Source organism: Siphateles boraxobius, unplaced genomic scaffold (assembly GCF_051911475.1).
Source record: "Siphateles boraxobius isolate OS27281-9 unplaced genomic scaffold, OSU_SipBor_1 41, whole genome shotgun sequence".
Lineage (NCBI taxonomy): Eukaryota > Metazoa > Chordata > Actinopteri > Cypriniformes > Leuciscidae > Siphateles > Siphateles boraxobius.
The window spans coordinates 7,155,562-7,182,065 of record NW_027509042.1 but is presented as its reverse complement, the minus strand read 5'-3'; the positions used below and the strand labels follow the sequence as shown (position 1 = coordinate 7,182,065).

At 38.3% G+C, this 26,504-nt stretch overlaps 1 protein-coding gene across 2 annotated transcripts in view; it reads left to right on the top strand.

Annotated features, from left to right (window-relative positions):
- Nucleotides 1–26,504, top strand: part of cntn4 (contactin 4) — a 170,390-nt gene that overhangs the window by 24,829 nt on the left and 119,057 nt on the right. For both annotated transcript variants that reach the window (XM_077197996.1, XM_077197995.1), the window contains exon 3: nucleotides 22,830–22,959. In XM_077197996.1, the coding sequence (XP_077054111.1) occupies nucleotides 22,830–22,959 (130 nt within the window). The remainder of the gene's footprint in view (nucleotides 1–22,829; nucleotides 22,960–26,504) is intronic.

The window sequence follows — 26,504 nt, the reverse complement described above, 5'->3', positions numbered from 1 at the left end:
TGAGAGAATGTATTTAAAAGAGTGGTGACTTTGAAGAAGCTAAAATATAAAATAATGATGATCGGATTAGCATATAAATCTAATACATGGAAAAGGGTGAAACAGAGGGAGTTAGGTGTGTCTTTTAAACCAGTAGCGTATATGCATATGTATGACAGCATAGAAAATGCAGTTGCAAGTAACTTCTCAACTGCTGAAAGGAGCAGAATAAATTCCATGAAAATTCTCTGAACTTCACCTTTAATGTTGTCAAAATGCACAGTGTATTTGAAGACAGAAGTTCCCATTTTCAAACCAGACTTCCTTTCTTCCACACCGGCCGCTATTTTACATGCAGTTACAATGAATGTAAATGACATGAGGTTGAGTAAATAGTGACAGAGTCTTCATTTATGGGTGAGTTGTTCCTTTAATCTGTTCACTTACATTATCTCCCAACACATGCCTGAATCGGAAAAGACACTGTGTTTGGTAGTACTTGACTTTCTTGCACTCAGGGATCTTTGTTCTTTCCTCGTATTTTCAGTTAGTGGTAGGTGGCACTGGTTGTTGTAGTGTTGTACTCCCTTTTAACGCCGAACTGACAGGAAAGGTCGTGCAACCTGCCGAACAGCATAGACGAGGAAGGTTTGCCCCTGAAAAGACGAGGCTTGGCAGGGCGACTGCTCAGAATGCTGAGAGGGACTGCAATGATCTCCATCCCCTGCTAGGCATCTTCCTTTGTTCTCTCACAGCAGTGCGTAGTGACAGGGGCGAGCTGTCTGCCACACACACACACACACACACACACACACGTCACTCCACCCTGATCGCCCACCCAGTTAGCATGTGATTACCTTACCGTCACACACACTTCAACCAAACCCACACTGCATTCTAATTCCCTGTCTGTTTCTCTTGTTCGACTCAGGCCAGGCTCATTAGTTTAGATTTGAGTTTCTTCAACATACTTTGAGAACAACATACATAAACACTTCAAGCAACATTATTACACTTTTTGTCAGAGGAGATGACCCAAAAATGAAAATTCAGTCATCATCTACTCACCGTCACGTCATTCCAAACCTGTATGATGACTTTCTTTTTTTTGTCCAAACAATGAAGGTCAAATAGGGACCAATGTTCTTTAAAGCATTCTTAAAATATCTTCTTTTGTGTTCTGCAGAGGAAAGAAAGTCATACAGGATTATAATGACATGAGTAAATAATGACAGAAATGTAATGCATTTTAGTACACTCAAAAATTATTTTTGCCTCTTGTTTAGTTTAATTAATTAAAATTGAGTTAAAGTAACACGATTTTTTAAAAATTTACCACAACTTAATTTCATTGTGTTCAATTGACCTTATATATTTAAAAAGGAAGTGTTGGGGCTATCATGAATCATTTCTGTTGACAAAATCCCATCACGTTCTTTGTTCCCAACACTTAAATATAAAAAAAATATAAATAAAAAGGATTTCTAACCTACGATAGCGATCTGATTTCTGCACAAAAATGTAGCGCAATAACAAAAATATATAGCTAACAATAGAAATCCAGCTAAATTGTGATGACTAAATTGAGTGATGACTAAATCCAGCTACATTGAGTTCTTCAATTAAATTAGGCAAGGGTAATGAATTAATTTTTTTGAGTGCATAATGGTCAATTTATTTCAGGGTATCAGTATACTTCTGTTTATTTACAATTCAATGTAAAAATTGGCTACATATTAAATAACCAATTTTACTATTTCTTTTATTAATTGGAACATTTTTATTGGAAAAAGTCCGATTAAGAAATGATAAATTAGCATCGGAGCAAAAACATGATGCAACACTTGAGTTAAAAACAAAAAAAGCTCAAAAGAATAAAATTAATATACAATGAATCTTGACTTGAGATGCATTCTACTCTGTATTCCCACTTTACGTTTTTCATCACTCATCAGTATAAACGGTATAACAAAACCTTCAGAGTTTGACACATTTATACTATCATCCTGCACGGCCTTAATTCTCCTATTCTGTGCCATTTGATTTATCCACCTGAGACACCATCTGAAAAGACAGGAAGTCGCATTGTAGCATTCCACTGAGGTAAATCAAAACAGAAATGATGCAATGAAAGGAAATTGAAGAAAGCATAGGTGAATGTAGCTAAATCGCGATTTGTTTAAACATTTGAACTGGTGAGTGAACTTAGCAGGCCTGAGATGTTTGTTTCAAGCTGTCAGTGCCTAAGTTGAAGCGTGTGTGTGAGGAAATTTAATGCTTGAGCCTTATAAACAAACCACTTGAAATTTTCCCTTACCAGCTGAGCTGTTTCATTTGCCCACCTTTTTCATCGTTGATTACAAAGTGCTCTTTACCATCAGCTGCTAAGAAGAAGAAGTATTTTTGCAAGCAAAAAGTTTTCAATTCCACATAGCCATTTTATGTTTCAATTCAGAAAGAATATTTCGTACTTGAAACTAAATTTAAATGATTTAATAGTTTTGGATAGTTCACCGAAAAATGAAAGTTCTGTCATCATTTACTTACCCTCATGACGTCTCAAACCTGTATGGCTTGTTTTGTTTTTCTTGCACTTTTTTTGCACACTCTTTATTATACTGTAAAAACGAAAGGGGGCTGGGGCTGTCAAGCTCTTAAATTGACAAAAAGAAATGCACCACAAAAGAAGTTCAACTTTAAACTTGTGCACAATACATTCACATTCTTCTCAATCTTTGTGAAAAGCACATTGAAATTAAAGTTGTTTTTCCACTGGAAACTTGCCCTCTGCATCTCTCAAATGTCATTCACTCATACACACATATTCAAACTCATTGGTACATAAAGACAAAAATAAGCCAGAATAATTTACTGTGAGGATATATAGTAAAATCCTCTCCCTCTATTTTCTATTTCTTTTCTGCAGTGTTTGACTGACTGTCATTAGATGTTTGCTTCAATTGTAGGCAAAAAAAAATACTAGAGGAACATCTTCTTTTCGGATTAATTTGGGGCTTAGATCGTTTCAATATAGCAATTAGCTCAGACTCAGTCTTTGTTTCTATGCTTTTATTTTTGTATGTCTGGTTTATATAGACCACTCACAGGTGAAAAGGCAGACAGCGGGACCCAGAAACCCATAATTTGGTGACCAAGTTATTCATGGCTTGTAAAGGCGAGGCCCAGTGGGGATTCTGTAAACAGCATTTTCACAAAACAATTTTTGCCTTCCATGAGGTGTTATGTTCTAAGAAGCACTGTCTCCCCGACCCACCGCTGGCACGGCGCATACAAATGCTAATAGAACACCAAATGACTCGCCTCCACGACTATCTATATTGAAAAACTATGCAATCACATTGTGTGATCTTTTTCTTCAAAGCTGTTGTGTGCGGTTGTAGAGTGTGCATATATCTCGAGTGTTTGTCTTTCTACTAGCAAGAAATAGTGTAGTCATTGAGCCCTGTATCGTATGTTATCACATTTCACACCACATATTCCACACGCCTCTGTGCTTGTGAATATGATTTGGAAATATGAATCTTAATTGGTTTGCGTGTGTGTGGATGGGTATGAGTGTGTCCGGGAGTGTGCGTGCGTTCACTACCTGACTCTATTCCAGGTGGAATAGATGTTTGGTTTTCATGTGTGGTGAGGATTTGTAGCTTATCTGTTGTCCTCATTAGTATCATAGACAATGGCACTCCTATTATATTACATAGTACAGACCAGAATTCCAATTTTCTGCTCAAATCAAATTTTTTTTTTGTGAGGTTGTGGACATGACCTTTCAAATGTGGCCCATATCAGACACCGGTCTGAACAGGCAACAATGTGACCAGCATGCATAAAGCACTCGTACCATGGCATGTTCATCATAACATCATCCACAAATTCCATATAATCATTTAATATTTTGTATCATGCAATGTTTTGTTTCAGGGTGATTCAACAATTATGATGTTAAGGTTAGAGTCAAAGTAAACTCAAACCTGACCACGCACACCGAAGTCACATTGAAAATAAAACCAATACATAATTACTTTGAACATTGTCCAAATTGGATTACAATTTTTATTTTGTCAACGTGTGGCGGTAAAAATCAGATTTGGTCTACATTTAGCTATGGTGTAAACATAGCCTTTTTTGAACATTGTCTAACATTTGTGATTGTGAATCACATGTTTAGATAAATTGAGTTCACATGGAATGATGAAACTATGAGTAACCACTGTACTGACATCAGTAATTTATTCTAGTGACTGTGTCTGTGACACTTTAGGTTTTTGTGCATCGGAGGTTTGATTACCCATGCCCAGATTAGTGGGTTAAGTCCATATGATGGAATAAGCTTTAATGATCTTCAAAGATAGACAATGAGAGTTTTATGAGAACTAATAAATCCTGTTTTAATTTGATGTGAGAGTAATTTGAGGTGCCATAGCTTTGTCCAGCGGGACTGAAACCATACATGTTGGTTGGTTGGTTAGAGGTCTGGTTTGCTTTCATGTGATTTATTGATTTAGTTAGTTCCAGTGCTATTTTCAAAATAGGCAAAAATCAAAAATACTATCTCAAATGTTTCTGTCTTGTAGCTTCAGATTCAGTTTAGTGAATTAGTTCATTTAGGCAGTTTATATAAATCAATTAGTTGAAAAAGATTGAATCAATAATTCATAGAAGTTCCTGGGTTGCATCTTACTTTAGTTTCTGAAATATTTATTAAAATGATAATAAAAATAGTTAAATCATAGTTTTTGAACCAGATAAATGCTGTTAGTTATACAAAAAATATATATACTTGAATTCAATTACATACAGTTGATAATTCAATGTTTATATTTCAATTTAATTTAAAATAAATATAATTTCAATATATTTTTAAATAATATAATTAATTTTATTTAATATAATTTAATTAATATATATTTTTGTCTTAGCTAACTTGTGTTTTTTCTTCTTTTTTTTATATAGTTGTATATCTTCTGCAATAATTAACTATAACTAATTAAAATAACTATTTCACTGAAGTTCCTGGGTTGAGTTTTCCATAATTGTGTATCATAAATGAGTTAAATTACTGTTTTTAAATTACACTGCTCAAAAAAATTAAGGTAACACTTAAATCACACATTGGATCTCAAAATATTCAATTTGAAAATCTTTATTTTTATGAATTCTATAATTTGTTAAGAACAAAATTGTGTGACAACAGTCAATGGAAACCAAAATTATCAACAAACTGAGGTAGGGATGGGAATCGAAAACCGGTTCCACTCGAGAACCGGTTCTAAATTTTACGATCCATCGATATTGTATGCCCTCGACGTTAACGAGTCCTCTTATCGATGCTCCTGCTCTGAGTCAGCCATAGTATGTACAGACCGTGAACTCACAACTGTCCCTTTTGTCCTTTATCAAGCACCATAGCACCGCGTCCAAAGATAATCTTTGTCCTGCAAAGTCTTATTTGATCAGTGAGAAAAATTGTCTCTCTCTGGTAATGTAGATGAACTGCTGCGCTTGTGACAGGGCGCATGTTAAACTGATCGAGCAGAGAGAGAGAGAGAGAGAGAGCCCCGGTCGCGCGCACGCACTCTCTCTCTTCGGAGCAAGGCGAAAGTAGGCTTCACCGTCTCAAAACTAAGCGCTGTCTTCCTCTCTCCCTCGCACATATTAATCAAAATAAACGACACGATGGTAAGGTAGGGCGACTAAAGTTTTATGTGGAGCATTCGGAGATTTGTTTTTCCTGAATTGCCGCTGGGTGTGAATTGTGCTAAAATACGTTGCCTTATCTTCTCTGAAAAGTCTTCCGCACATTCAGCTGACATAATCACACTTCAAATAAACGAAAAAAAACGATCCAGTGATGAAATGTTTTCTGTGATGACACACATCTTGTGGGATGTCCCAACTGGCGGGATAATCACACAACGCGCACACGTCCGATAATGACACGTCCAATTCGCGAACTAATGACTCATTTGAACCGATTCGTTTTAATGAATGGTTAAAACAACTGATCTTTCCAACACTGAACTCACGGGACGTTTAATCGGTGTATAACTAATCGGTAACAACTTACAATAAGGTTCCATTTATTACAGAAATTACATAAAAAGTACAGTTTGCTTAGTCAAGTGTAAGCATTAAAACGACTTGTTTTCCCCCCCGAAAAAGACTACTTTTTCCCACACAGTGCTATCAGGAATCGATAAGAGAATCGTTAAAGAATCGGATCGATAAGCAGAATCGTTAGTGGCATTGATATTGATAAAATCTTATCAATTCCCATCCCTACACTGAGGGCTAGATTCAAAATCATATACTAAAAACCAATGTAAAAAACTGAAGTTACAGGCTGATCCAACTTGCATGAAGTTCATCACAGCAACTCATAATGTAAGTCAGTAGTGTGTATGGTCCCCACGTGCCTCTATGCTCTTGCGACAACATGCTCCTGATGAGATGGCGGGTGGTGTCCTGGGGGATCTCCTCCCAGACCTAGATCAGGGCATCAGTGAGCTCCTGGACAGTGTTTGGTGCTGCTTGGTAGCTTTGGATGCTCCGATACGTAATGTCCCAAAGGTTCTCAATTGGATTCAGGTCTGGGGAACGTGAGGGCCAGTCAATGGCATCAATGCGTCATCTAAAAACTGTCTACACACTCTAGCCACATGAGGACGGGCATTATCTGGCACCAGGAGGAACCCAGGGCCCACTGCACCGGCATAATATCTGACAATGGCTCTGAGGATTTCATCCTGGTACCTAACAGCAACTAGCACATGGAGCTCCAAGGATATTCCTCACCAGACCATTACTGACCCACCGCCAAACCGGTCATGCTAGATGATGTTGCACGAAGCATAACATTCCCCACGGCATCTCCAGACTCTTTCACTTCTGTCACATGTGCTCAGTGTGAACCGGCTCTCATCCGTGAAGAGAATGGGAGCCAATGGTGAACTTGCCAATTCTGGTGTTCTCTGGCAAATGCCAATCGAGCTGCACGGTGCTGAGCTACAGGTCCCACTGAGTACAGGTCCCACTAGAGGACGTTGGGCACTCGTGCCACCCTCATGAAGTCTGTTTCTGACCATTTCTGACAGGCAGAAACATGCAGCCTGCTGGAGGTCATTTTGTTGGGATCTGGCACTGCTCCTCCTGTTCCTAGTGCTGGGTTGTTGCACTTCTACGTCCCTGTCTCCCGGTATCTCCTCCATGCTCTTGAAACATTGCTGGGAGATACACCAAACCTCCTTACGATGGAACGTATGGATGTGCCATCCTGGAGGAGCAGGACTGCCTTGCAGGTACTGCCTTATGCTACAGACAAGGACCCTAACAAAACACAAAACTAAAGACAAATCAGTCAGGAAGGATAAGGACAGAAAAATTGTCTATGGCAACCTCCTGCAAAATCATTCCTTTTTAGGGCTTGTCTTGCTGTTGCCTCTCCAGTACACCTGTTGTCACTTTAATTTACACCAAAGCAGGTGTAAATGAAAAAAAATTATTCACAACTCACTTATGCTTCCTAATTAAACAGATTGATATCCCAGAAGTTTAATTGACTTGGTGTTATACTGTGATGATTAAATGTTCCCTTAATTTTTTGAGGTGTGTGTGTGTGTGTGTGTGTGTGTGTGTGTGTGTGTGTGTGTGTGTGTGTGTGTGTGTGTGTGTGTGTGTGTGTGTGTGTGTGTGTGTGTGTGTGTGTGTGTGTGTGTGTGTGTGTGTAAACATATATATATATATATATATATATATATATATATATATATATATATATATATATATATATATATTTATACAGTGTTGTGTCTGAATGCGTTCATTGAACGATAGTTCATGAACTTGTTTATATTTTGGGCGAACGTGAACTAAACGTACTGTATTACTGCCTGATAAACATTACTTGTGAACTCATTCATTCTGGTGTCTGTGAACGGCACGCTTTCTCAGTTTAACTTCGTTCAGTAGGGTGCCAGATTTCTATAGCGTCTTCCAGGCGAAAACCCGGCTAAAACACACCGTAAACAGGCCTTAATATGTAGCGGAAAAAACACCCAATCTGGCAACACCAGCCACTAGTGTCGCACCGCCGCATGCGTCATCCAAACAAAAAGCAGCAAGTAGGCTTCGTATGATCATTTAAACGAGTTTTATGACCAGGTCGGTGAGGATGGGAAAAATCGTACATTTCTGTGCAAACTTTCCCCACCGATAAAATAATTGCTGTCTGTGGTTCTATGGGCTGTGGCAATAATTTTGAAAAATAATAGCTCGCAGCAACATATGGAAAAAAAAAACTATGAACTAGTTCAAAATTTTGAAGTATGAACTATGAACTGAACTGGTTCATTTTAAAATTTGTGAACTGAACTTTGAACTAGTTCATGTAGAAAGTGAACTTTCCCAACACTGTATATATATATAATGTATATATATTCCTTTAAATAGCTTTAGTCTACCTAGCTACGTATTTTAATTTGTCCTGAACTTAAGGTTATTTTTCATCAGTAACTTCATCTACAAATTATTTTGCACTTTGGAAGTGGCAAATGGACTGTCCACTCACCAAAACGATTAGACAGAGAAAGAGTGAGATAGTGATAATGATGAACCAAATCAAAGGTGTCAGCATGGCATGAGATTTCTATGCAAATAAATGTCAACATTTGGCCTCATGCAAATCCCTTGTCACCCCTGAAACAAATTGAAGTCATCAGATAGACTCCTGTGCCAAGCTCCTCTGTACTGAAAATATGCTTGTCACTCATCCAAAAATCCCAGCTCATGCTTTTATGTTTCCTGTGATTTCTTATTGTGGCTCTTTGTCATATTTTATCAAGGCAAGTTTACACAGCTGTCTGTTGTGAGAGATTCGGATGTGGGATCGGTGTGGTTGTGTTTGCTGATTTGCTTTATGTATTTGTTGCTGTTTCTTTGAGCCTCTGGCTGGAGACACTGCTTTCATGCAGATCAGAGGGCCACTTTCTCCAGACAAGATTCTGTGTCTCATGGGAGGGCCAATAGACTTTGCCTCGGGCAAGTGTTGCTCGCAGGCAGAGACCTGGAACTTCGAAAGATGTCCCGACAGAGGAGAGGAAGGGGTTGTAGATGAAAAAGAGGGCAAAGAAGAGGACTTTGTCATCCACTTGGAAGATAGGATGTTTGTTCTTTCTGGTATCCTAGTCTTAGAAACACTTTGAAAGAGGAGATGTGTACTTTGCCAGAGCAAGTGTAGTAGACTAGGAAAACTTCATGAAGAAATGGACAGCACTAGAAAAGTTAAGTTACAGTAGTACTGAGTTCAGACCTAACCTAACATGTTTGCAGAAAAGAGCGATAATAGTAATGTGCCTATTTTTGCATTATTTGTGACATTATTTTCTATTTCACAAGTTCACCTACCCATCCAGTCTTAAAAGTTAATGGTAAATTAACTTGGCTTGCGGTCCTCGAAGGAGGCTCAAACCCGATGCTTGGCTCGAGCTCCGAGCTCAACCCGCCCTATAACGGTACTATGTAGAGGGAGAATGAGAGTAAAAGAGAAGAAGATGGGGAGGTGGAGGAATACAAGAAAGATTTGTTGCTGGAACTGTGAAATGAGTGCTGCATATATACACTCATGATGCTGATTGACAGGACTGAATGATTAGGCTCACCCGAACATACATTTGGAACATTATTACAATTACATTTTCCAACAAAATTCTCATCACCATTATATTCAATAATTTTATTTTTTACTTATATTTTGTAATTCTTATAATTGTGGTCAAAAGTGGTAATTTTCCTTAATAGTCCAAAATATTCACTTCATTTTAATTTCTTAAAGCAAAATATAGGTAAATTTCATATTTGTCAAAATCGTGTTTAGTTTCATTGTCTTTTTTAGGTACGATGCAATGGTTTTCATTGTCAGTGTTTCATTGTTACCCGAGTTCTCGTTTGTTTCTATGGTTTCTGATTAGTTCTCACCTGTTCCCTGTTCCGTTGTTTATCATCTTCAGCATATTTAAGCCCTCTGTTCCTTCTGTTCATTGTATTGTGTTAATGTTTCAGTGCATTGTGTAGTGTCAATGTTCTTGGTGTTTATTAATAGTCTATTTTTCGTTCATTCTTGTATCTCGTATATCTTGGGGTATATTCACTACATGCTACCCTGACAATGTAGTGAAATGTAATTTCTGTTTTTAAAAATTAATTGTATTATTTTATTATTATTTATATAATATGAATTCGCTTTTATTTTTTATATTTTTAGTATTCATTTTCATTTTAGTTTAATAATTTTGTTATTTACTTTTATCGTTTTTATTAGTTGTTTTTTTTTATTTCAATTTGCTTTTTGTCCAACTGATTGATTTCAGTTAATTGCCAAGGAAACATTTCTAATTTCTGTGAAAATTATTTAAGTTTAAGTTTTCATCTATTATTGATATTACACATATAGTTTCCTCACACAAATCTGTTGTATGACTTCAGGACTATACTGTATATATATATATATATATATATATATATATATAAATATATACGTACAGTATAATATTAACTAATTTTGTGGTACTTTTTCATCCTTTTTGGAGCTCTGGTCACCATCTACTGTCATGCTGGCGAGCAGTTTGCTAAATATCTTTTTGTGTGTGTGTGTGTGTGTGTGTGTGTGTGTGTGTGTGTGTGTGTGTGTGTGTGTGTGTGTGTGTGTGTGTGTGTGTGTGTGTGTGTGTGTTCTATAATACAATGCTGAGCATTTACAGTTACGATTATTGAAAAGTTGAAAGTAAAATCATTCACCAAATTAATTCTGAATGGTCACCTTTCCTGGAAAAGCAATATGCATTTATTCAAAGCAGCATAAAACATCTGCCATGATTATTTCCATTCTTTCCACATCTCAATATTTAATATAAATCATATCCACATGTGGCCAAAGTACTCATATCTATATCTTTCTCTTTCCATTATCATTTATCAACCCAAAGATGGATTTTCCCCTTTGGCGCCGGACTAGCCCCATCTCACAGAACCCCATTCACTCTAATGGCTCCCGCAGAGCATGAACAATACGGGGAGCGTTTCCGTCGTTCCCTGACCTTGAACCAATTTATATAGCTTTCTGTCGCTCTCTTCACACAAATGCATGATCAGATGTGTTGGGGGCTTCATCGAGCATGGAGGAATACATTTTCTTGTAAGTTCACCAGGGCACGCCGTGTGGCGTCTGCCACAGTTGGATTTACAGATATCGTAGCTCTTTTCAGAGTGGACCATATCTCTAAGTTTAGCTTTTATCAATGCCAAGGGAGAACATACCCACAATTGGCTTCAAGTCTGAGTTCTAAACAGACTTATCTGCCCGTATCTATAAGAGCTGAGCGTGGAAAAGCTGCTCTGCCCGTGGCTTATGGAGTGCAAAAATTAATGCAATAGATTTTGGATTTTCTAAAGAAGGTTTTGCCTTGTCTGCTTGTTGTAATTTATTCTCTATTCACATTGTGGTTTGTGGTGAGATCTGTAAATTCACATGGTCACCTGGTCACAGAGATTGTGTTTGTGCATTTGGTTCGTTCGGAATGGGATTTTAAAAGTCTAAAGCTTGTAATCTTTAATGACTTTCCTTTGAAAGACATACTGAAATCTCTAACAACGTGTGTGTGTTCAATGAAACGGATTACATTTTTTCTGAAAGTCTTTAGTTATAAACCTAAAGTAACTACAGTAAGTAGCCATTTGTCTTCAGTGTGAGAAACTGAATACAAGTGCTCTTAGTTTGATGTTCTCACCTTTAGAAATCCCTTCTTTTTTTAACATAATACATTTCTTTCATCTTTATGTATAAGAATCTTCAAATCCACACTCAGACGAGAGAGAGAGAGCTAGAAAAGTTAACAGGAGTTTTTGACTTGGTGCTCAATTGATTGATTCCGGCCCGTTGCCTAGCCGGATTCCGAGATGTGGCATATGAGGTCACTCTCACACACAGACTGTGTTAGAACTGTAAAGGTATGGTATTGTATGTTGTCATGGTGAAAGACACTGCCGTGAATTTAATTTAAAAGTGTCACATTCTAGGCTATATTATGCAAGCAGCATTACAGTTTGAAATTCTTGAAATGTCTGACACTTGTCATTTAATGGCGGCACAATGGACATTTGAATAGAGAATTTCAGACTTCAGTAAATTAGTTCTAATGGCTAAATAGAAATAGTTTTGAATGTTAAAATATGCATTTATGCATGCATTTTGATGTATTTAATACTTGAAACAATTTCTATTTAGCCATTGGATCTGGTTCACTTTTAGTATTAAAAAAATGGATAGTTTTGCCAATAAAATCTGATTGGGTGAGCCACATTCAAGGCCATTATAAAAAAGTCAACCTGTTGTACCTGCATGGGAAGTCTTACACAGTTAGGGTACAGTATCGATAATGACTATTTTAATATTGTTTATATTCACCATCATATTGCATTTTCCTTCATTTTATGAATTAAGGGCATAGCTTGTATCAGTATGCATTATATTCACTTCCATGGTATATCTCAAAGTACCATGGATTAGAATCCAGTGTTATTTTAGTATAATTGAGATACTATTATAGTTTTGAATACATTTTTATGTTTATGATTTATGATTTCCTGTTTATGAAAAATGTATTAATTTTTGGTTTAGGCAAATTTTGTTTTGTGTTTTTTTTGTCATTTTGTTTATTTCAGTTTAAGTTATTATAGTTATTAATATTATATATTATTAAACTTGTAGCACATCAAGTTAAACTAAATAAAAATGAGATATTTTGCCTTGGAAAATAGCTGATATAAAATGCAATTTAAATGTAAAAAAATATTTAAAATTTAAATAAAAGTTTAGGGCTGCATGATTAATGATTTCTGCTTCCAATAAAAAATTATCGTCTAGATATTGGCTCCCTTAATCCAAATCCAAACTCAAAACACATCTGTTTAGCTGTGCATTTACTGAATGAGCACTTCGCCACTGTTCGTCCAACTGTTTGTACTGTATTTTATTTTATGTTTTAAGTATTCTAATTTCTTTCAATTATGTTGGGCGGCAGTGGCTCAGTGGTTCATGTAGGTTGTCTACAAACCGAAAGGTTGGTGGTTCGATCCCCGATTCCACCTGACCAAGTGTTGAGGTGTCCATGAGCAAGACACCTAACCCCAGCTGCTCCCGACGAGCTGGATGGCCTTGCATGGCTGACACCGGCGTCGGTGTATGAATGGGTTAATGTGAGGCAATATGTAAAGTGTTTTGGTGGCCATTGGGTCTGTTAAAGCGCTATATAAATGCAGTCCATTTACCATTTACCATTTAATTTCTTCTATGTAAAGCACTTTGAATTACCATTGTGTATGAAATGTGCTATATGAATAAAATTGCCTTGCCTTAATGTTAATCTTCTTAATCTTCCCAATCTGGTAACCAGACTCGCACGCAGTCCCTGGGCTGCAAAAAAGCGCTGATGATCTGACAACAATGACAAACATATGTTGGAGTTTAGTGATGTCCATTGTGAAATTCTGCTTGAGTTAAAGTATCATACCTTTATGAGTATGTATCATACCTTTATGATTTTGCTCAGTATGTGTTCCTTTATGAGGCCGTGTGATTTGGCTGCTTCTAAATCTGTGAGAAAACCTTCTGTGACGAACAGTAATAAATCCAAACTTGATTCTCCGACCATATAGTTTGCAATTGTGGTTGCTGAATAAATGCACTTACGCAACCTATGTGCTACAATATAATACTATGGTTTTGCCATATTATATGTCCAAAAATGTTGTATGACCATGGTAGCATGTCCACATAAGCATATTTTGGTATGGTTTTGATACAGTGTTTTGTAGCTTGTTGCTTGATTTTACATAGATTTGATATTGAACAATAAATTAATTGTATTTGGTCCTGAGACTGGTTCTCGGTCTTCTTGCTCTAATACATCTCTTGTCATTAATAATAGCAGCTTTAGTTGAGAGAAACCTTTAATCTGATCATTACAAAGAGTAGTGCAGTGTTAAGATCAATTAATACCTCATTAATCAACAACAAACTAGTCTTAGCAGCTGCCGCAACTGATTTTGCTCATTATCATGCATAGTTTGTTATATATTTTGGCTGTCAGATGCACTTGAGAAGTGAATTATTTCAGCTGAATTATTGACAGCCCATGATTTAGCCAGCCAGCGGAACTAATACTCTCAGGAGCAGATTTATGAAAGCCTTCAATACATGTTGGAATTTTTGCTCATGAATTTTCAGGGACTTGATCAATGATTGGAGTGTGGCAAGAACCCCAACCAATCGCAGGTCCTCTTGCTCTGCATTGATCCAGCAATGGAGTCTGCACTCTGACAATGTCCCAGTAAATCATAGTCTTATGTGTGAACCACAGAACAGGGGAGATTGACAACGAAATATTTCTATGTAACTTTGCCAAGTCATTACTCTCATTATTGCAATATGCATTTTTTTATATTACAAGCTGCCCCAAAACACGTGATAGCATATCAATTAGACACCAATTCATTAAATATGTGCTGAAACGCACAAAAAAAAATAATAATTTGGTAATAATTTAAAATGTCTCAAGTTCATGTGAGTGTGAACATTGTCAGTTTATTTGGTATATTATTGTTCATTTAGACACACACAAATCACTTAACATACAGACTCCCATTCAAATTATTTAGCTAATAAGTTTAAACTTAAAAATGCAGTAATCGATTTCTGAGAAACGCTATTGAAAATGGATTAGACCGAGCACAACAACACACTTGTAGCCAATCAGCAGTAGGGGGTGTGTCATGATGGGGAGGAGAGAGAGTGAGCAAGAGGGAGATTTAAAGAAAGACTGTAGAAAGAGAGATGGCTGAGAGACATTACAAAAGAGAATAGGTCGGAGGGATATCTCTGGAAAAGGAAGGGTTATAATCAGACAAGAGCTTTAGGACCATTTAGGACCAAGAGCTTTTGCATTTAACTATTTATCACCTTTACGTTGCACATTGACTTTGTTAATTGTTATATGGAGCCTGAAAATTAGATGCACGTTGAAGTGTCATGACTAGACAGTAAAAAAGTGACAACCCTGCAACAGTGCAACTGTTGCCATGAGGCACTTTTTGTTGATGTTCTGTAACCTAATGTATTTAGCTTATTAGACAATTCAGCGATGTTAGACAGACAGTGATGATGTTGACTTGAATGAAATCAATTAGTTTTAAAGCTATTTCATACAGTGAAGTACTTTTTCAGTGCCTGTTCCGTTCTATCTGTTCTTTGTGTCTTTTGATCTTTGTAGCCTTATCTTAAATCATTGTAAACCATAACGGGATGAGATAACGAGATAAGAAAAACTTGCAACCTTTGTCATGTTTTTGCTCTTTTTTTGCTATTCGCACTCTCTCCGTTGTTCTGTGGATCACGGCATCTGGTCTACGCCACCCTGTGTCCCGTTGCCAGGCCAACAGCGGCAGTGTCCTATTAGCACAGCCCTGCGGACTCCTCAAAAAGACTATCGAGCAGAGTACAGCTGTGGCTGTGATACAGCACTGTCCTGATCCTCGTCTGCATTTCTGCAGCCTCAGCCTCAGTCTCTCCATCTGGTCTATGAAGGAGACCAGAAACCCCCAAGTAATCAATTTTTAGTGAGACACTCCAGCGCCTGAGATATTTCAAGTACCTCCTGACTTTGTGAAAAATAATCTTGCGCAGGATGACGTCTTAATACCAGGCCGCTCGGTTCCTGCGATTGACTACATTAAAGCTTTCATTAGCTTTCATTTGATTTCATTGCAGTTCATTGATGACAGTATTAGCGGGAGCTGACTTCTTGTTGATGAAAGCTAAGACCGTCTCTGAGTAACAGAAGCCCTCGTTTCGCTCCAGGTGGACTCACCTGCTCCATCTCGGGGGACGCAATTATTCTTCTTGTGGCTGCATGAAGGCACACGCATCCCTAGATGGCTGCGCAGGCAAACCCTTGTTAATTGGTGATGTCAGCGATTCACCGCTGGCCCTGTTTTCTTTCCTACCGTTCTCGTTTTTTTATGTTTCCCTTTTTGGCACCTGCTTCGTTTTGTTGTTGGTTGCGCTTGCTCGACATTTTCTTTTGCATATGTATATATCGATAAATGTTTTATTCATGGGAAATGCAACCCGATCCCACCATCCCCCCCACCCCCCACCCCCCAACCTCACCTCTCTCTGACTTCCTTCTAATGCTTGTTTGAGGTATCATAGCATGTTTGGCAGAGCAAGCCGAGATGTTTTTGATGAGGAAAAATGAGACAGACTTAAGTTGAAGTATTTCTTGACCTTTTAATGAGAATGCGTCATTAATTGACTGACTGGGAGATGCGGTTGATCACAACACATGCAATCTTGCAGTTTTGAACCGACTCGTCTTCCCGAAGGATAACACACCTGTTCTTGAATAATTGTGCCGTTGCCCCCATTTAATGTGATTTTAAAGATCTTATTTTAAATTAAAACGTTAACTTTGTTTACCCTTTCCTGTGTTAAAAGTCTTGTCAGTCCTTGTGGTGTTGCTGTTCATTGCTGTACGTTGTCATGGAGCAAGACATGATGCAAGGCTTGTGAAATGTGTCTCATAACTTGTGTCATATGTCCTCTGGATATATTCCGTTTGTGTTTGTACAGGTGATTGGCCCCTCTGCATCCAACATCAACAGTAACATATGACAAGATAACACTATGTCAAACATACAGAATATTTTTAGTGCTCTCCCTCTGGAATTGTGCACATATTGGTTTAATAAATGACTTATGAAGTGAAATGTGTAGGTTTTTTTTCTGATAAATAGATTCTGATAATCTATCTATCTATCTATCTATCTATCTATCTATCTATCTATCTATCTATCTATCTATCTATCTATCATCTATCATCTATCTATCTATCTATCTATCATCTATCTATCTATCTATCCATCTATCTATCTATATATCCATCTATTTATCTACTGCAAGCAATACAAGCTCTCAAAGCTGAACGCATTTTGCAGTTAATGGAATTAAATGGATTTCTCAGAAAAGAACCCTTTGAAAATTGTTATCATTTCTGCTGCTTTTCCCCCCATCTTATCGCTTGGTTAAATTGTTTTGAAAATTTTCTAAGCTGCTTATTTATTTAGCACAACCAATGATGTGCTGACACCCCTTGTCGCTAAAAAGAATTTTTCTCTTATTTTGAAGCTGAAATATGTGTGGATGTTCTCTGGTTTGTGGAGAAAATGCTCGCTCCTGCTGCTCTTTAGAAGCCTGATGACCTTTAGAGCTTTTTATGGCTGCTGCAGACTAAGTTAGTTAGTCTCAATTCTACTTCCTTTGTTTTTATTTTAGCAAAATTTGCTTCATCATTTGTGCAGAGATCTAGCGAGCTTAAGTGAAATATTTAATGAGTTTTCTTTGCACAGAGCCAACAAACATGCACACACCGTAAGTGAGGCTGTAGGTGTAAAATTATCGAGAATGCACATCACACCAATAGCATTTGCTTAATGCCCTTTTTCAGTGGAGACACGTTAAGGTAACTATGAGGACTGACGGATAGATCAGTAGATCCATCCATCCACAGATATATGGTCAACTTAAAAAAAATATATATATTCAGCAGGAATGCAATAAATTGATCAAAAGTGACAGTAAAGACATTCCAGGTTGAATTTTATATCCTAAAAAGCTACTCATATTCGCATTTTTAACAACCAAATCCAAACAATGTGTTTCGAGCAGTGTGTATCACCAGGTACAGAGAGAATGTACAGTGGTGCCTCTGACACTGAAATAAGGGGCTGTCATTGTCATGTCACAGGAGGAATTAGTAGAGATAGTTAGAGCTGCGATAAAGTATCTGTCCCTGCGATGGGAAGTAAAACAAGCCCAATTAAAGCACCCGGAACCTAGAGAGCAGCAATACAGGTGGCAGTGATTCACACACTTATGCACTGTGGAACAAATTCTACTGTGTTGTGTAGACAACTGTTTTTACTTGTTTATTCATATACACACAATCCAATAAAATGAAAATAAAGGTTGCAAAATAAGGCACTTAGTATCGAATGTGGTCTTCACCAGTGATGTAAGTATCCATTTACTCTGGAAAGATGCATCAGTTGTAGTAGAATGGATGGTGAACACTGACCGACACTCAAAAATTTCGAGATGAAGCAGAACATGAGAGCTGAGTATCTTTTTAATATTTGAACACATTACAATGACTTTCAATTGAAAAATATAATTCGTGAGATTTACATATATTCTCAAATTACTCAGAATTTACAGTAAGTCATCACTTGATTTCATGTGTTATTTCTAAATTAACAAACACTCATTGTTACGAATTAATCCACTGGAGACAAGCTGGTAGACAACCCAAATGCAACTTTACTACAAAACATAATGAAACATAAAACAAGGGCATGGCAAGGCATGAAACTCAGAACAAGAACCTGGACAAACATTCAATACTAGACAAAGACACAGGGCAAACATGAGGGCTTAAATACAAAGATTAATTACAAGACAAGGAACACCTGTGAACAATGATCAGACAACTAACAAATGACAAGACACATGGCAGGATCACATGACGATCAGGGAATAACATGACAGACAAGAACTAGGAACAAGACACAAAATCCACACCGTGACACTCGTATTGTGTTTTCATGTTTTATAGGTACTTTCCATAGACATACTGATTCTTATACGTACAAACATGCTATCCCCTTACACTAACCCTACCCCCGAACCTACCCATCAAAGAGAACTTTCTGCAGTTTTGCATTTTCAAAAAACATCACTTAGTATGATTTTTAAGCTGTTTTCCTCATGGGGACCAAAAACAGGTCCCTACAAGGTAAAACATTAGTGGTTTTACTATGCTTGTGGGGACATTTGGTCGTCACAACACAAGGTTTAAAACACACACACACACACACACACACACACACACACACACACACACACACACACACTTTTGTTTGTAAAATATATGTTGATAGTAATTTATTTTCAGAATTTTATTTAAATCATGATTTACATTTTAGTCAATTTGTTATAGTTTGTAAATTTTATATTATAATTTAAGAGTCTTTATATGAAATTAAGTGAAATGAATCAATATTTGGTGATAATGCATTATATAAATTGGAATCAATTATGTTTAGAAAGGTATTGGATAGAAATGTTGAAACTTACAGCCTGCTGTATGTATTTTAAGTTCATATATTTTTTCTTAAATTCCAATCAGAATTGTTTTTCAGCTTTTCATATGGAGTGAGCTGATACCAGAGTTGTTTTGCCCTTTCATTTTTGTATATGCAAAAGAAATGTAGAAATATAATTTTAATATATTAACTATTGAATTTTTTAGTGCCAACACTTTTTGAATATTGTCTGTGATACAAAACACATTTACATGGCTTATGGCAAAACATTATGCAACCAGGCTGCCTAAAAAGAAATTCTTTTATGTTTTTTATTTTGTTAAGACCTCAGGAAAAAAAAAATATTTTTCCTCCTTAAAAAAAGCTTAAAATGTATCTCTCATTTTGTCTCCTGCAAGCAATACAAGCTCTCAAACTAGAAAGCATTTTTCAGTAACTGGAATTAAATGGATTTCACAGAAATGAACCTAAAGAAAATGATTATGATTTATGCTGCTTTTCCCCCCGTTTGATTGCTTGTTTAAATAATGTTTTAAATTGTTTTAAGTTTAACCAATGATATGCTGACACCCTTTGTCGCTAAAAAGCATTTTTCTGTTATTTTGAAGCTGAAATATGTGTGTATGTTCTCTGGTTTGTGGAGAAAATGCTCACTCCTGCTGCTCTTTAGAAGCATGATGACCTTTAGAGCTTTTTATGGCTGCTGCAGACTAAGTTAGTTAGTCTCAATTCTACTTCCTCTGTTATTATTTTTGTAAAATTTGCTTCATCATTTGTGCAGAGATCTAGCGAGCTGAAGTGCAATACCTAATGAGTTTTCTTTGCACAAACCAACCTTAAGTGATATAAAGTACAAGTGTAATTAGCTGAGGCTCTAGGTGTAAAATAATGGAGAATGACAGACTTTTTAAACACAGTAAAGGAACAATTCATAGACAAGATCGATTTTTGTCCAACAACAAAAGACTGCAAATGTAACAGCACAGCAGCATTATTATATTTTAATGTTATCTTCACCCACGTCTCTTCAGCTTTGATATTATAATCTCTTCATAATCAGTTGGTAATATACAGGTCCTTCTCAAAAAATTAGCATATTGTGATAAAGTTCATTATTTTCCATAATGTAATGATAAAAATTAAACTTTCATATATTTTAGATTCATTGCACACCAACTGAAATATTTCAGGTCTTTTATTGTTTTAATACTGATGATTTTGGCATACAGCTCATGAAAACCCAAAATTCCTATCTTAAAAAATTAGCATATTTCATCCGACCAATAAAAGATATGTTTTTAATACAAAAAAAGTCAACCTTCAAATAATTATGTTCAGTTATGCACTCAATACTTGGTCGGGAATCCTTTTGCAGAAATGACTGCTTCAATGCGGCGTGGCATGGAGGCAATCAGCCTGTGACACTGCTGAGGTGTTATGGAGGCCCAGGATGCTTCGATAGCGGCCTTAAGCTCATCCAGAGTGTTGCGTCTTGCGTCTCTCAACTTTCTCTTCACAATATCCCACAGATTCTCTATGGGGTTCAGGTCAGGAGAGTTGGCAGGCCAATTGAGCACAGTAATACCATGGTCAGTAAACCATTTACCAGTGGTTTTGGCACTAAATATTTTCAGCAGATAGAAGCATGAAGTGCTCCAAAATCTCCTGATAGCTAGCTGCATTGACCCCGCCCTTGATAAAACACAGTGCACTAACACCAGCAGCTGACATGGCACCCCAGACCATCACTGACTGTGGGTACTTGACACTGGACTTCAGGCATTTTTGCATTTCCTTCTCCCCAGTCTTCCTCCAGACTCTGGCACCTTGATTTCCGCATGACATGCAAAATTTCCTTTCATCCAAAAAAAGTACTTTGGACCACTGAGCAACAGTCCAATGCTGCTTCTCTGTAGCCCAGGTCAGGCGCTTCTGCCGCTGTTTCTGGTTCAAAGGTGGCTTGACCTGGGGAATGCGGCACCTGTAGCCCATTTCCTGCACACGCCTGTGCACGGTGGCTCTGGATGTTTCTACTCCAGACTCAGTCCACTGCTTCCGCAGATCCCCCAAGGTCTGGAATCGGTCCTTCTCCACAATCTTCCTCAGGGTCCGGTCACCTCTTCTCGTTGTGCAGCGTTTTTTGCCACACTTTTTCCTTCCCACAGACTTCCCACTGAGGTGCCTTGATACAGCACTCTGGGAACAGCCTATTTGTTCAGAAATTTCTTTCTGTGTCTTACCCTCTTTCTGTGTCTTACCCTCTTGATGGCCTTCTGGACAGCAGTCAGGTCGGCAGTCTTACCCATGATTGCGGTTTTGAGTAATGAAACAGGCTGGGAGTTTTTAAAAGCCTCAGGAATCTTTTGCAGGTGTTTAGAGTTAATGGGTTGATTCAGATGATTAGGTTAATAGCTCGTTTAGAGACCCTTTTCATGATATGCAAATAATTTGAGATAGGAATTTTGGGTTTTCATGAGCTGTATGCCAAAATCATCAGTATTAAAACAATAAAAGACCTGAAATATTTCAGTTGGTGTGCAATGAATCTAAAACATATGAAAGTTTAATTTTTATCATTACATTATGGAAAATAATGAACTTTATCACAATATGCTAATTTTTGGAGAAGGACCTACAGCTATTTTGCAGATTTTGAGAGATGGAAGAAAACATGCCCAAGCCATTGCATTAGTTTTTGAAAATAACAGCATTTCCTCTTTAAAAATGATCAGAGATGATCACTGGAATGTTTTCAATTAATGCATTGCATTTTCACTACGATAATTATGATTTTTACATTATCATTCAGTAATCATATTTAATATACCTCATATAGTGAGGTTTTTTAAATGTTGAAGAAACATTAACATTTTAATTAATGCCTATATATATATATATATATATATATATATATATATATATATATATATATTTAACAGATTGATCCAAAATAAGTTCTTGCTTGGTACATAAAGGCCCGGTTTCCCAGACAGGGCTTAGATTAAGCCAGAATTAGCCCTTTGTTCAATTAGAACATTTAAGTGGCTTTTATAAACGTGCCTTAAAAAACACATTACTGGTGTGCATCTTGAGACAAAACAAGTTGTTTTTAAACAGCTCAATAATGCATTTTAGTCTGAGACTACGCTTAAGCCTTGTCTGTGATACCATGGGCAAGATTTATTTTTTGGTCCCATGTCTCAAAACCTAGACAATTGTGCGGTTATCCGAGCAGGTTGCGCGAGCCATCTCACATGAGGAGCCTCAAATCTCAACCGAGAGGCGCTTACCACACGTCTAATTGCCTGAGCGTTTTCCGTTACAACTGCGCTGCCATAGCGAAGGTTAAAAACAGACCACAGAGGTGATGGAAAGCGATGAACGCTTGTCTTCAAACCATTGTTCTATATCAATCAACGGCGATTCCATTACAGTTGCCGTGGTGTTAGTGGAATTAATTGATATGTTTTGTCTGCTTGTGGTTTGACTCTCTAATGCCTTACCAGTGCTGGCCTGCTCCGTGCCACCAGCTAATAGCTTGTTTTGCAAGCAGGTTGGGTGTCTGTAAGTGGAGCGTGCTGATCGCTCTCTTTCTCTCTCTCTCTCTCTGTCTGTAGGCAACACGCTGCAGACTCCCGTGTTCTCCAAGCAGCCAGGCAGCATTGTGTTTCCAGTAGACTCCATGGAGAAGAACAGAGAGGTGGTTTTCAGCTGTGAGGCACAAGGTGACCCTCCTCCTTTTTACAGGTGAGCTCACTGCCAACTTTCTACCGCAAAAACATTGTTTGGTCATCTGCATCACTGCCTCGGTAAATTGAACCTCAGTCCCTTTTTTTTACTATTTCAGAAATGCACAGGCTCTTTTGTGCAAATGCAAATTGGCTTCAGTAGCACCATATGCGACATGACATGATGAGCACTAAAAATCTTTCTTGAGTTTTTGTCTTAATCATTTGGTTTCTATTTCTGCAGCATTGCACTGGGTAGCCCCCACCCAAAGTGAAATCTCATCGGTCCAACATTTTTCCCATCATAGCTGTATAGATTAAACGTCAAACATTTGATGTACTGTTTTTTTTTTCTCCTTTTATTGCAAAAATAAGTGACTGTGTCCACAACTTCCATTGGTCTGCCAAACAGATAGTCCCACCCCAAACGTACTCCATTGGTTTGGCCAATGTTCCTGTTTAGGAGTTTTCATAGATTACAACGTTTCAGTAAAAAGTATGCAGGTAAATAAAGGAAAATTAATGAAGATATAAAATGAAAATAACAAAAAGATATAAATGAGGATTCATGTTGTGTAAAGTGTGGAAAATGTGTTATTAGTAATTAGATTCTTAGTTTTACTTTTAGATCTTACATTAAACATGTTGAATCTATTTGACATGTTTTAACTGTTTTCAAACAGACACATAACTATTGTGATATACTACTGTTCAAAAGTTTGTGGTGGGTAAGGTTTTATGTTTAAAAAAATAATTTAAAAAATTCTTATTCTCACTAAGGCTGCATTTATTTGCTTTAATCAGCAGCCATTACTATATTCTTCAATGTCATATGATTCCAAACTTTTGAGTGGTAGTGTATTTTTGAGCCGTTTTCAAGCAAATGCATAATTATTGAAATATATCTTTAGTATTATTGTCAAAAGACTAAAAAAAAGAAGAAAATTTTTGCTACATACTCTGTTTTCATTCTCCTTCACATATTATGATTTATTTATTTACGGTTAAGTATATTCTTAAGAAGGCTAATGTAGCGTCTGGCCTCTAATGAACATGTTCCCCTGACACTGTTCAGATGTGCTGTAGAAAGTTGGATCCTTGAGCAGTTCCAGAATTGATCAAGCTTAATGGAAAATGTAATCAGTAGCTTCCTCTTTCCTGTCAGGAAGGTTGAATCATGGAGCCTTTTGATGAATGTCCTTCTCTCGGCAGCTCGAGTGTCCATCACTTTCAAAGTGCATTAAGTTCAACCTCCTGAACTACTCCCATCCTTCCCTAGTGCCTGTGCGCTATATACCAAGTTAGGGTTGTCAAACGTACAGGTACTACCTTGACTGTACCAGCATTTCTGCAGTACCAGTAGTACTGAGCACCAGGTATATTCGGTAGCCGCTGATAGACGTTGCTTTCAAATGTACTCGTTCGTGTTTGTTTGAGTGCTCTCTGTGCATCAAAGGTTTCTATTTACATCGTGTTTTTACAAGTGTTGAGCATTGTAGCCAATCACAATCATATCTGTTGAGCGCAGGATCAAAATGGCAGATCAGAGGTGTCTGTTAGTAGTGCTAATTTTGTTAACGAAATCTATGACAAAAATGTTTGTTGATGTCCTTTTGTTCCATGACTATGATGAGATAATGACACTAATATCATTAAACAGTAACTGTAACTATATCAACATGCTATACCATTGACGAAAAAATACTTAAATGTTGTTAAAAAAATAAAACTTGAACAAAACGTACTCGGTTACTAACGTAACCTCGGTTCTCTCTAGAGAGGGAACGAGTACTGCGTAATATCTTACGCTATGGGGAAAACCTCTTTTCCACGAGATATTGAAGCCAAAAATTATCCTTTAATTTTGATTAATGTAAAACGCTGTGCGGCAGCGTGCAGACATAGGCAAGACGGCTCGCGCGCCTATTGGCTGCCCTGCGGCAACAGCAGCAAGCCTATCGAGAGAGGCCCTGCGTGACGTGACATCCAATGGGGGTGCTTCGCGCCCATTTCGTCGCGTCCCGCCAGAATAGGCGTGGCCTTGGCCTATAAATACGCTCGACAGGCTGATACAAACTGGTTTTCAACGCTGAAGCGAACCAGCGCTGTTGTATGCACGGCAAGATACGCAGTACTCGTTCCCTCTCTAGAGAGAACCGAGGTTACGTTAGTAACCGAGTACGTTCTCTTACGAGAGTATCTCTCGTACTGCGTAATATCTTACGCTATGGGGAACACAATGTAAGACGCCGTGCGTACTGGGATCCGACACCAAAGTCCCAAGGGCAGTAGCCCGGGGCTCATATAGTGCATAATCACCGTAGACTCACAGAGAGTCGGAGAAGAGAGGCTACCAGCATCATACCCCACGAAATAGCATCCCATAGGAGCTAGTTATGTCAACAGTATATCCCGCAGACAGGGTGAACGCGTTCAGCCTGAACTGGGCAAAAATACGGGCTATTCAACACCCATGGAGCTGTTCCATCGATCAGTGAGCGATACTCAATCAAAACTCAGCATTCTGCGCCGGCGCAGCGGGACAGATAGTACTGAATTCTAGACCGACAGCAGCTTGGCCTGTAAGGCGGGAACTTCTAGGTTATAGAACCTTATAAATGTAGACGGCGAGGCCCAGCCCGCCGCCATACAGATATCATGCAAGGAAATCCCACTAGACCACGCCCACGAAGAGGCCACGCCTCTCGTGGAGTGCGCTCTGACACCCAAAGGACACTGCAGGCCCTTAGAAGTGTAAGCCAGCACTATGGCATCGACTATCCATCTGGATAGGCTCTGTTTTGATGCGGCCAGTCCCTTGGAGCGTCCGCCAAACAAAACAAAGAGCTGCTCGGTCTGCCTGAAGACAGACGAGCGGGACACAAAAGCCCTCAGCGGCCTGACGGGGCAAAGGAGATTAGCATCTGCTTCCTCATTGTTCACCGGGAGGGCGCACAGGGAAATAACCTGGGCCCTGAACGGTGTGTTGAGGGATTTTGGCACGTACCCGTGCCTTGGTTTGAGTATGACTTTTGAGTCATTAGGCCCAAACTCAATACAGGACGCGCTTACTGAAAGCGCTTGCAAGTCCCCCACGCGCTTCATTGAAGCAAGAGCCACAAGAAATACCGTTTTGAAAGACAGGTGCTTCATGTCTGACAAATGGATTGGCTCGAATGGGGCACCTTTCAGGGCTTCCAGAACCGTAGAAAGGTCCCACATAGGGACTGAGGGAGGTCTGGAAGGATTCAGCCTCCGAGCTCCCCTGAGGAATCGCACGACGAGGTCGTTCTTCCCCAGTGACTGGCCAGACGTCGGTTTTGCAAACGCAGCTATGGCCGCCACGTATACTTTGAGCGTGGACGGGGTTCTACCCTTATCCAGCAGCTCCTGAAGGAAGGAGAGCACTTCCGTAACCCCGCAGTCTACGGGTGAAAAGCCCTGAGCTTGACACCAGGTAGAGAACACTGACCATTTCGAGGAGTAGAGCCGTCTAGTAGACGGGGCCCTAGCCTGCGTGATCGTGTTTAACACTCCCTCCGGGAGGTTAGCGGGTACCCGTTG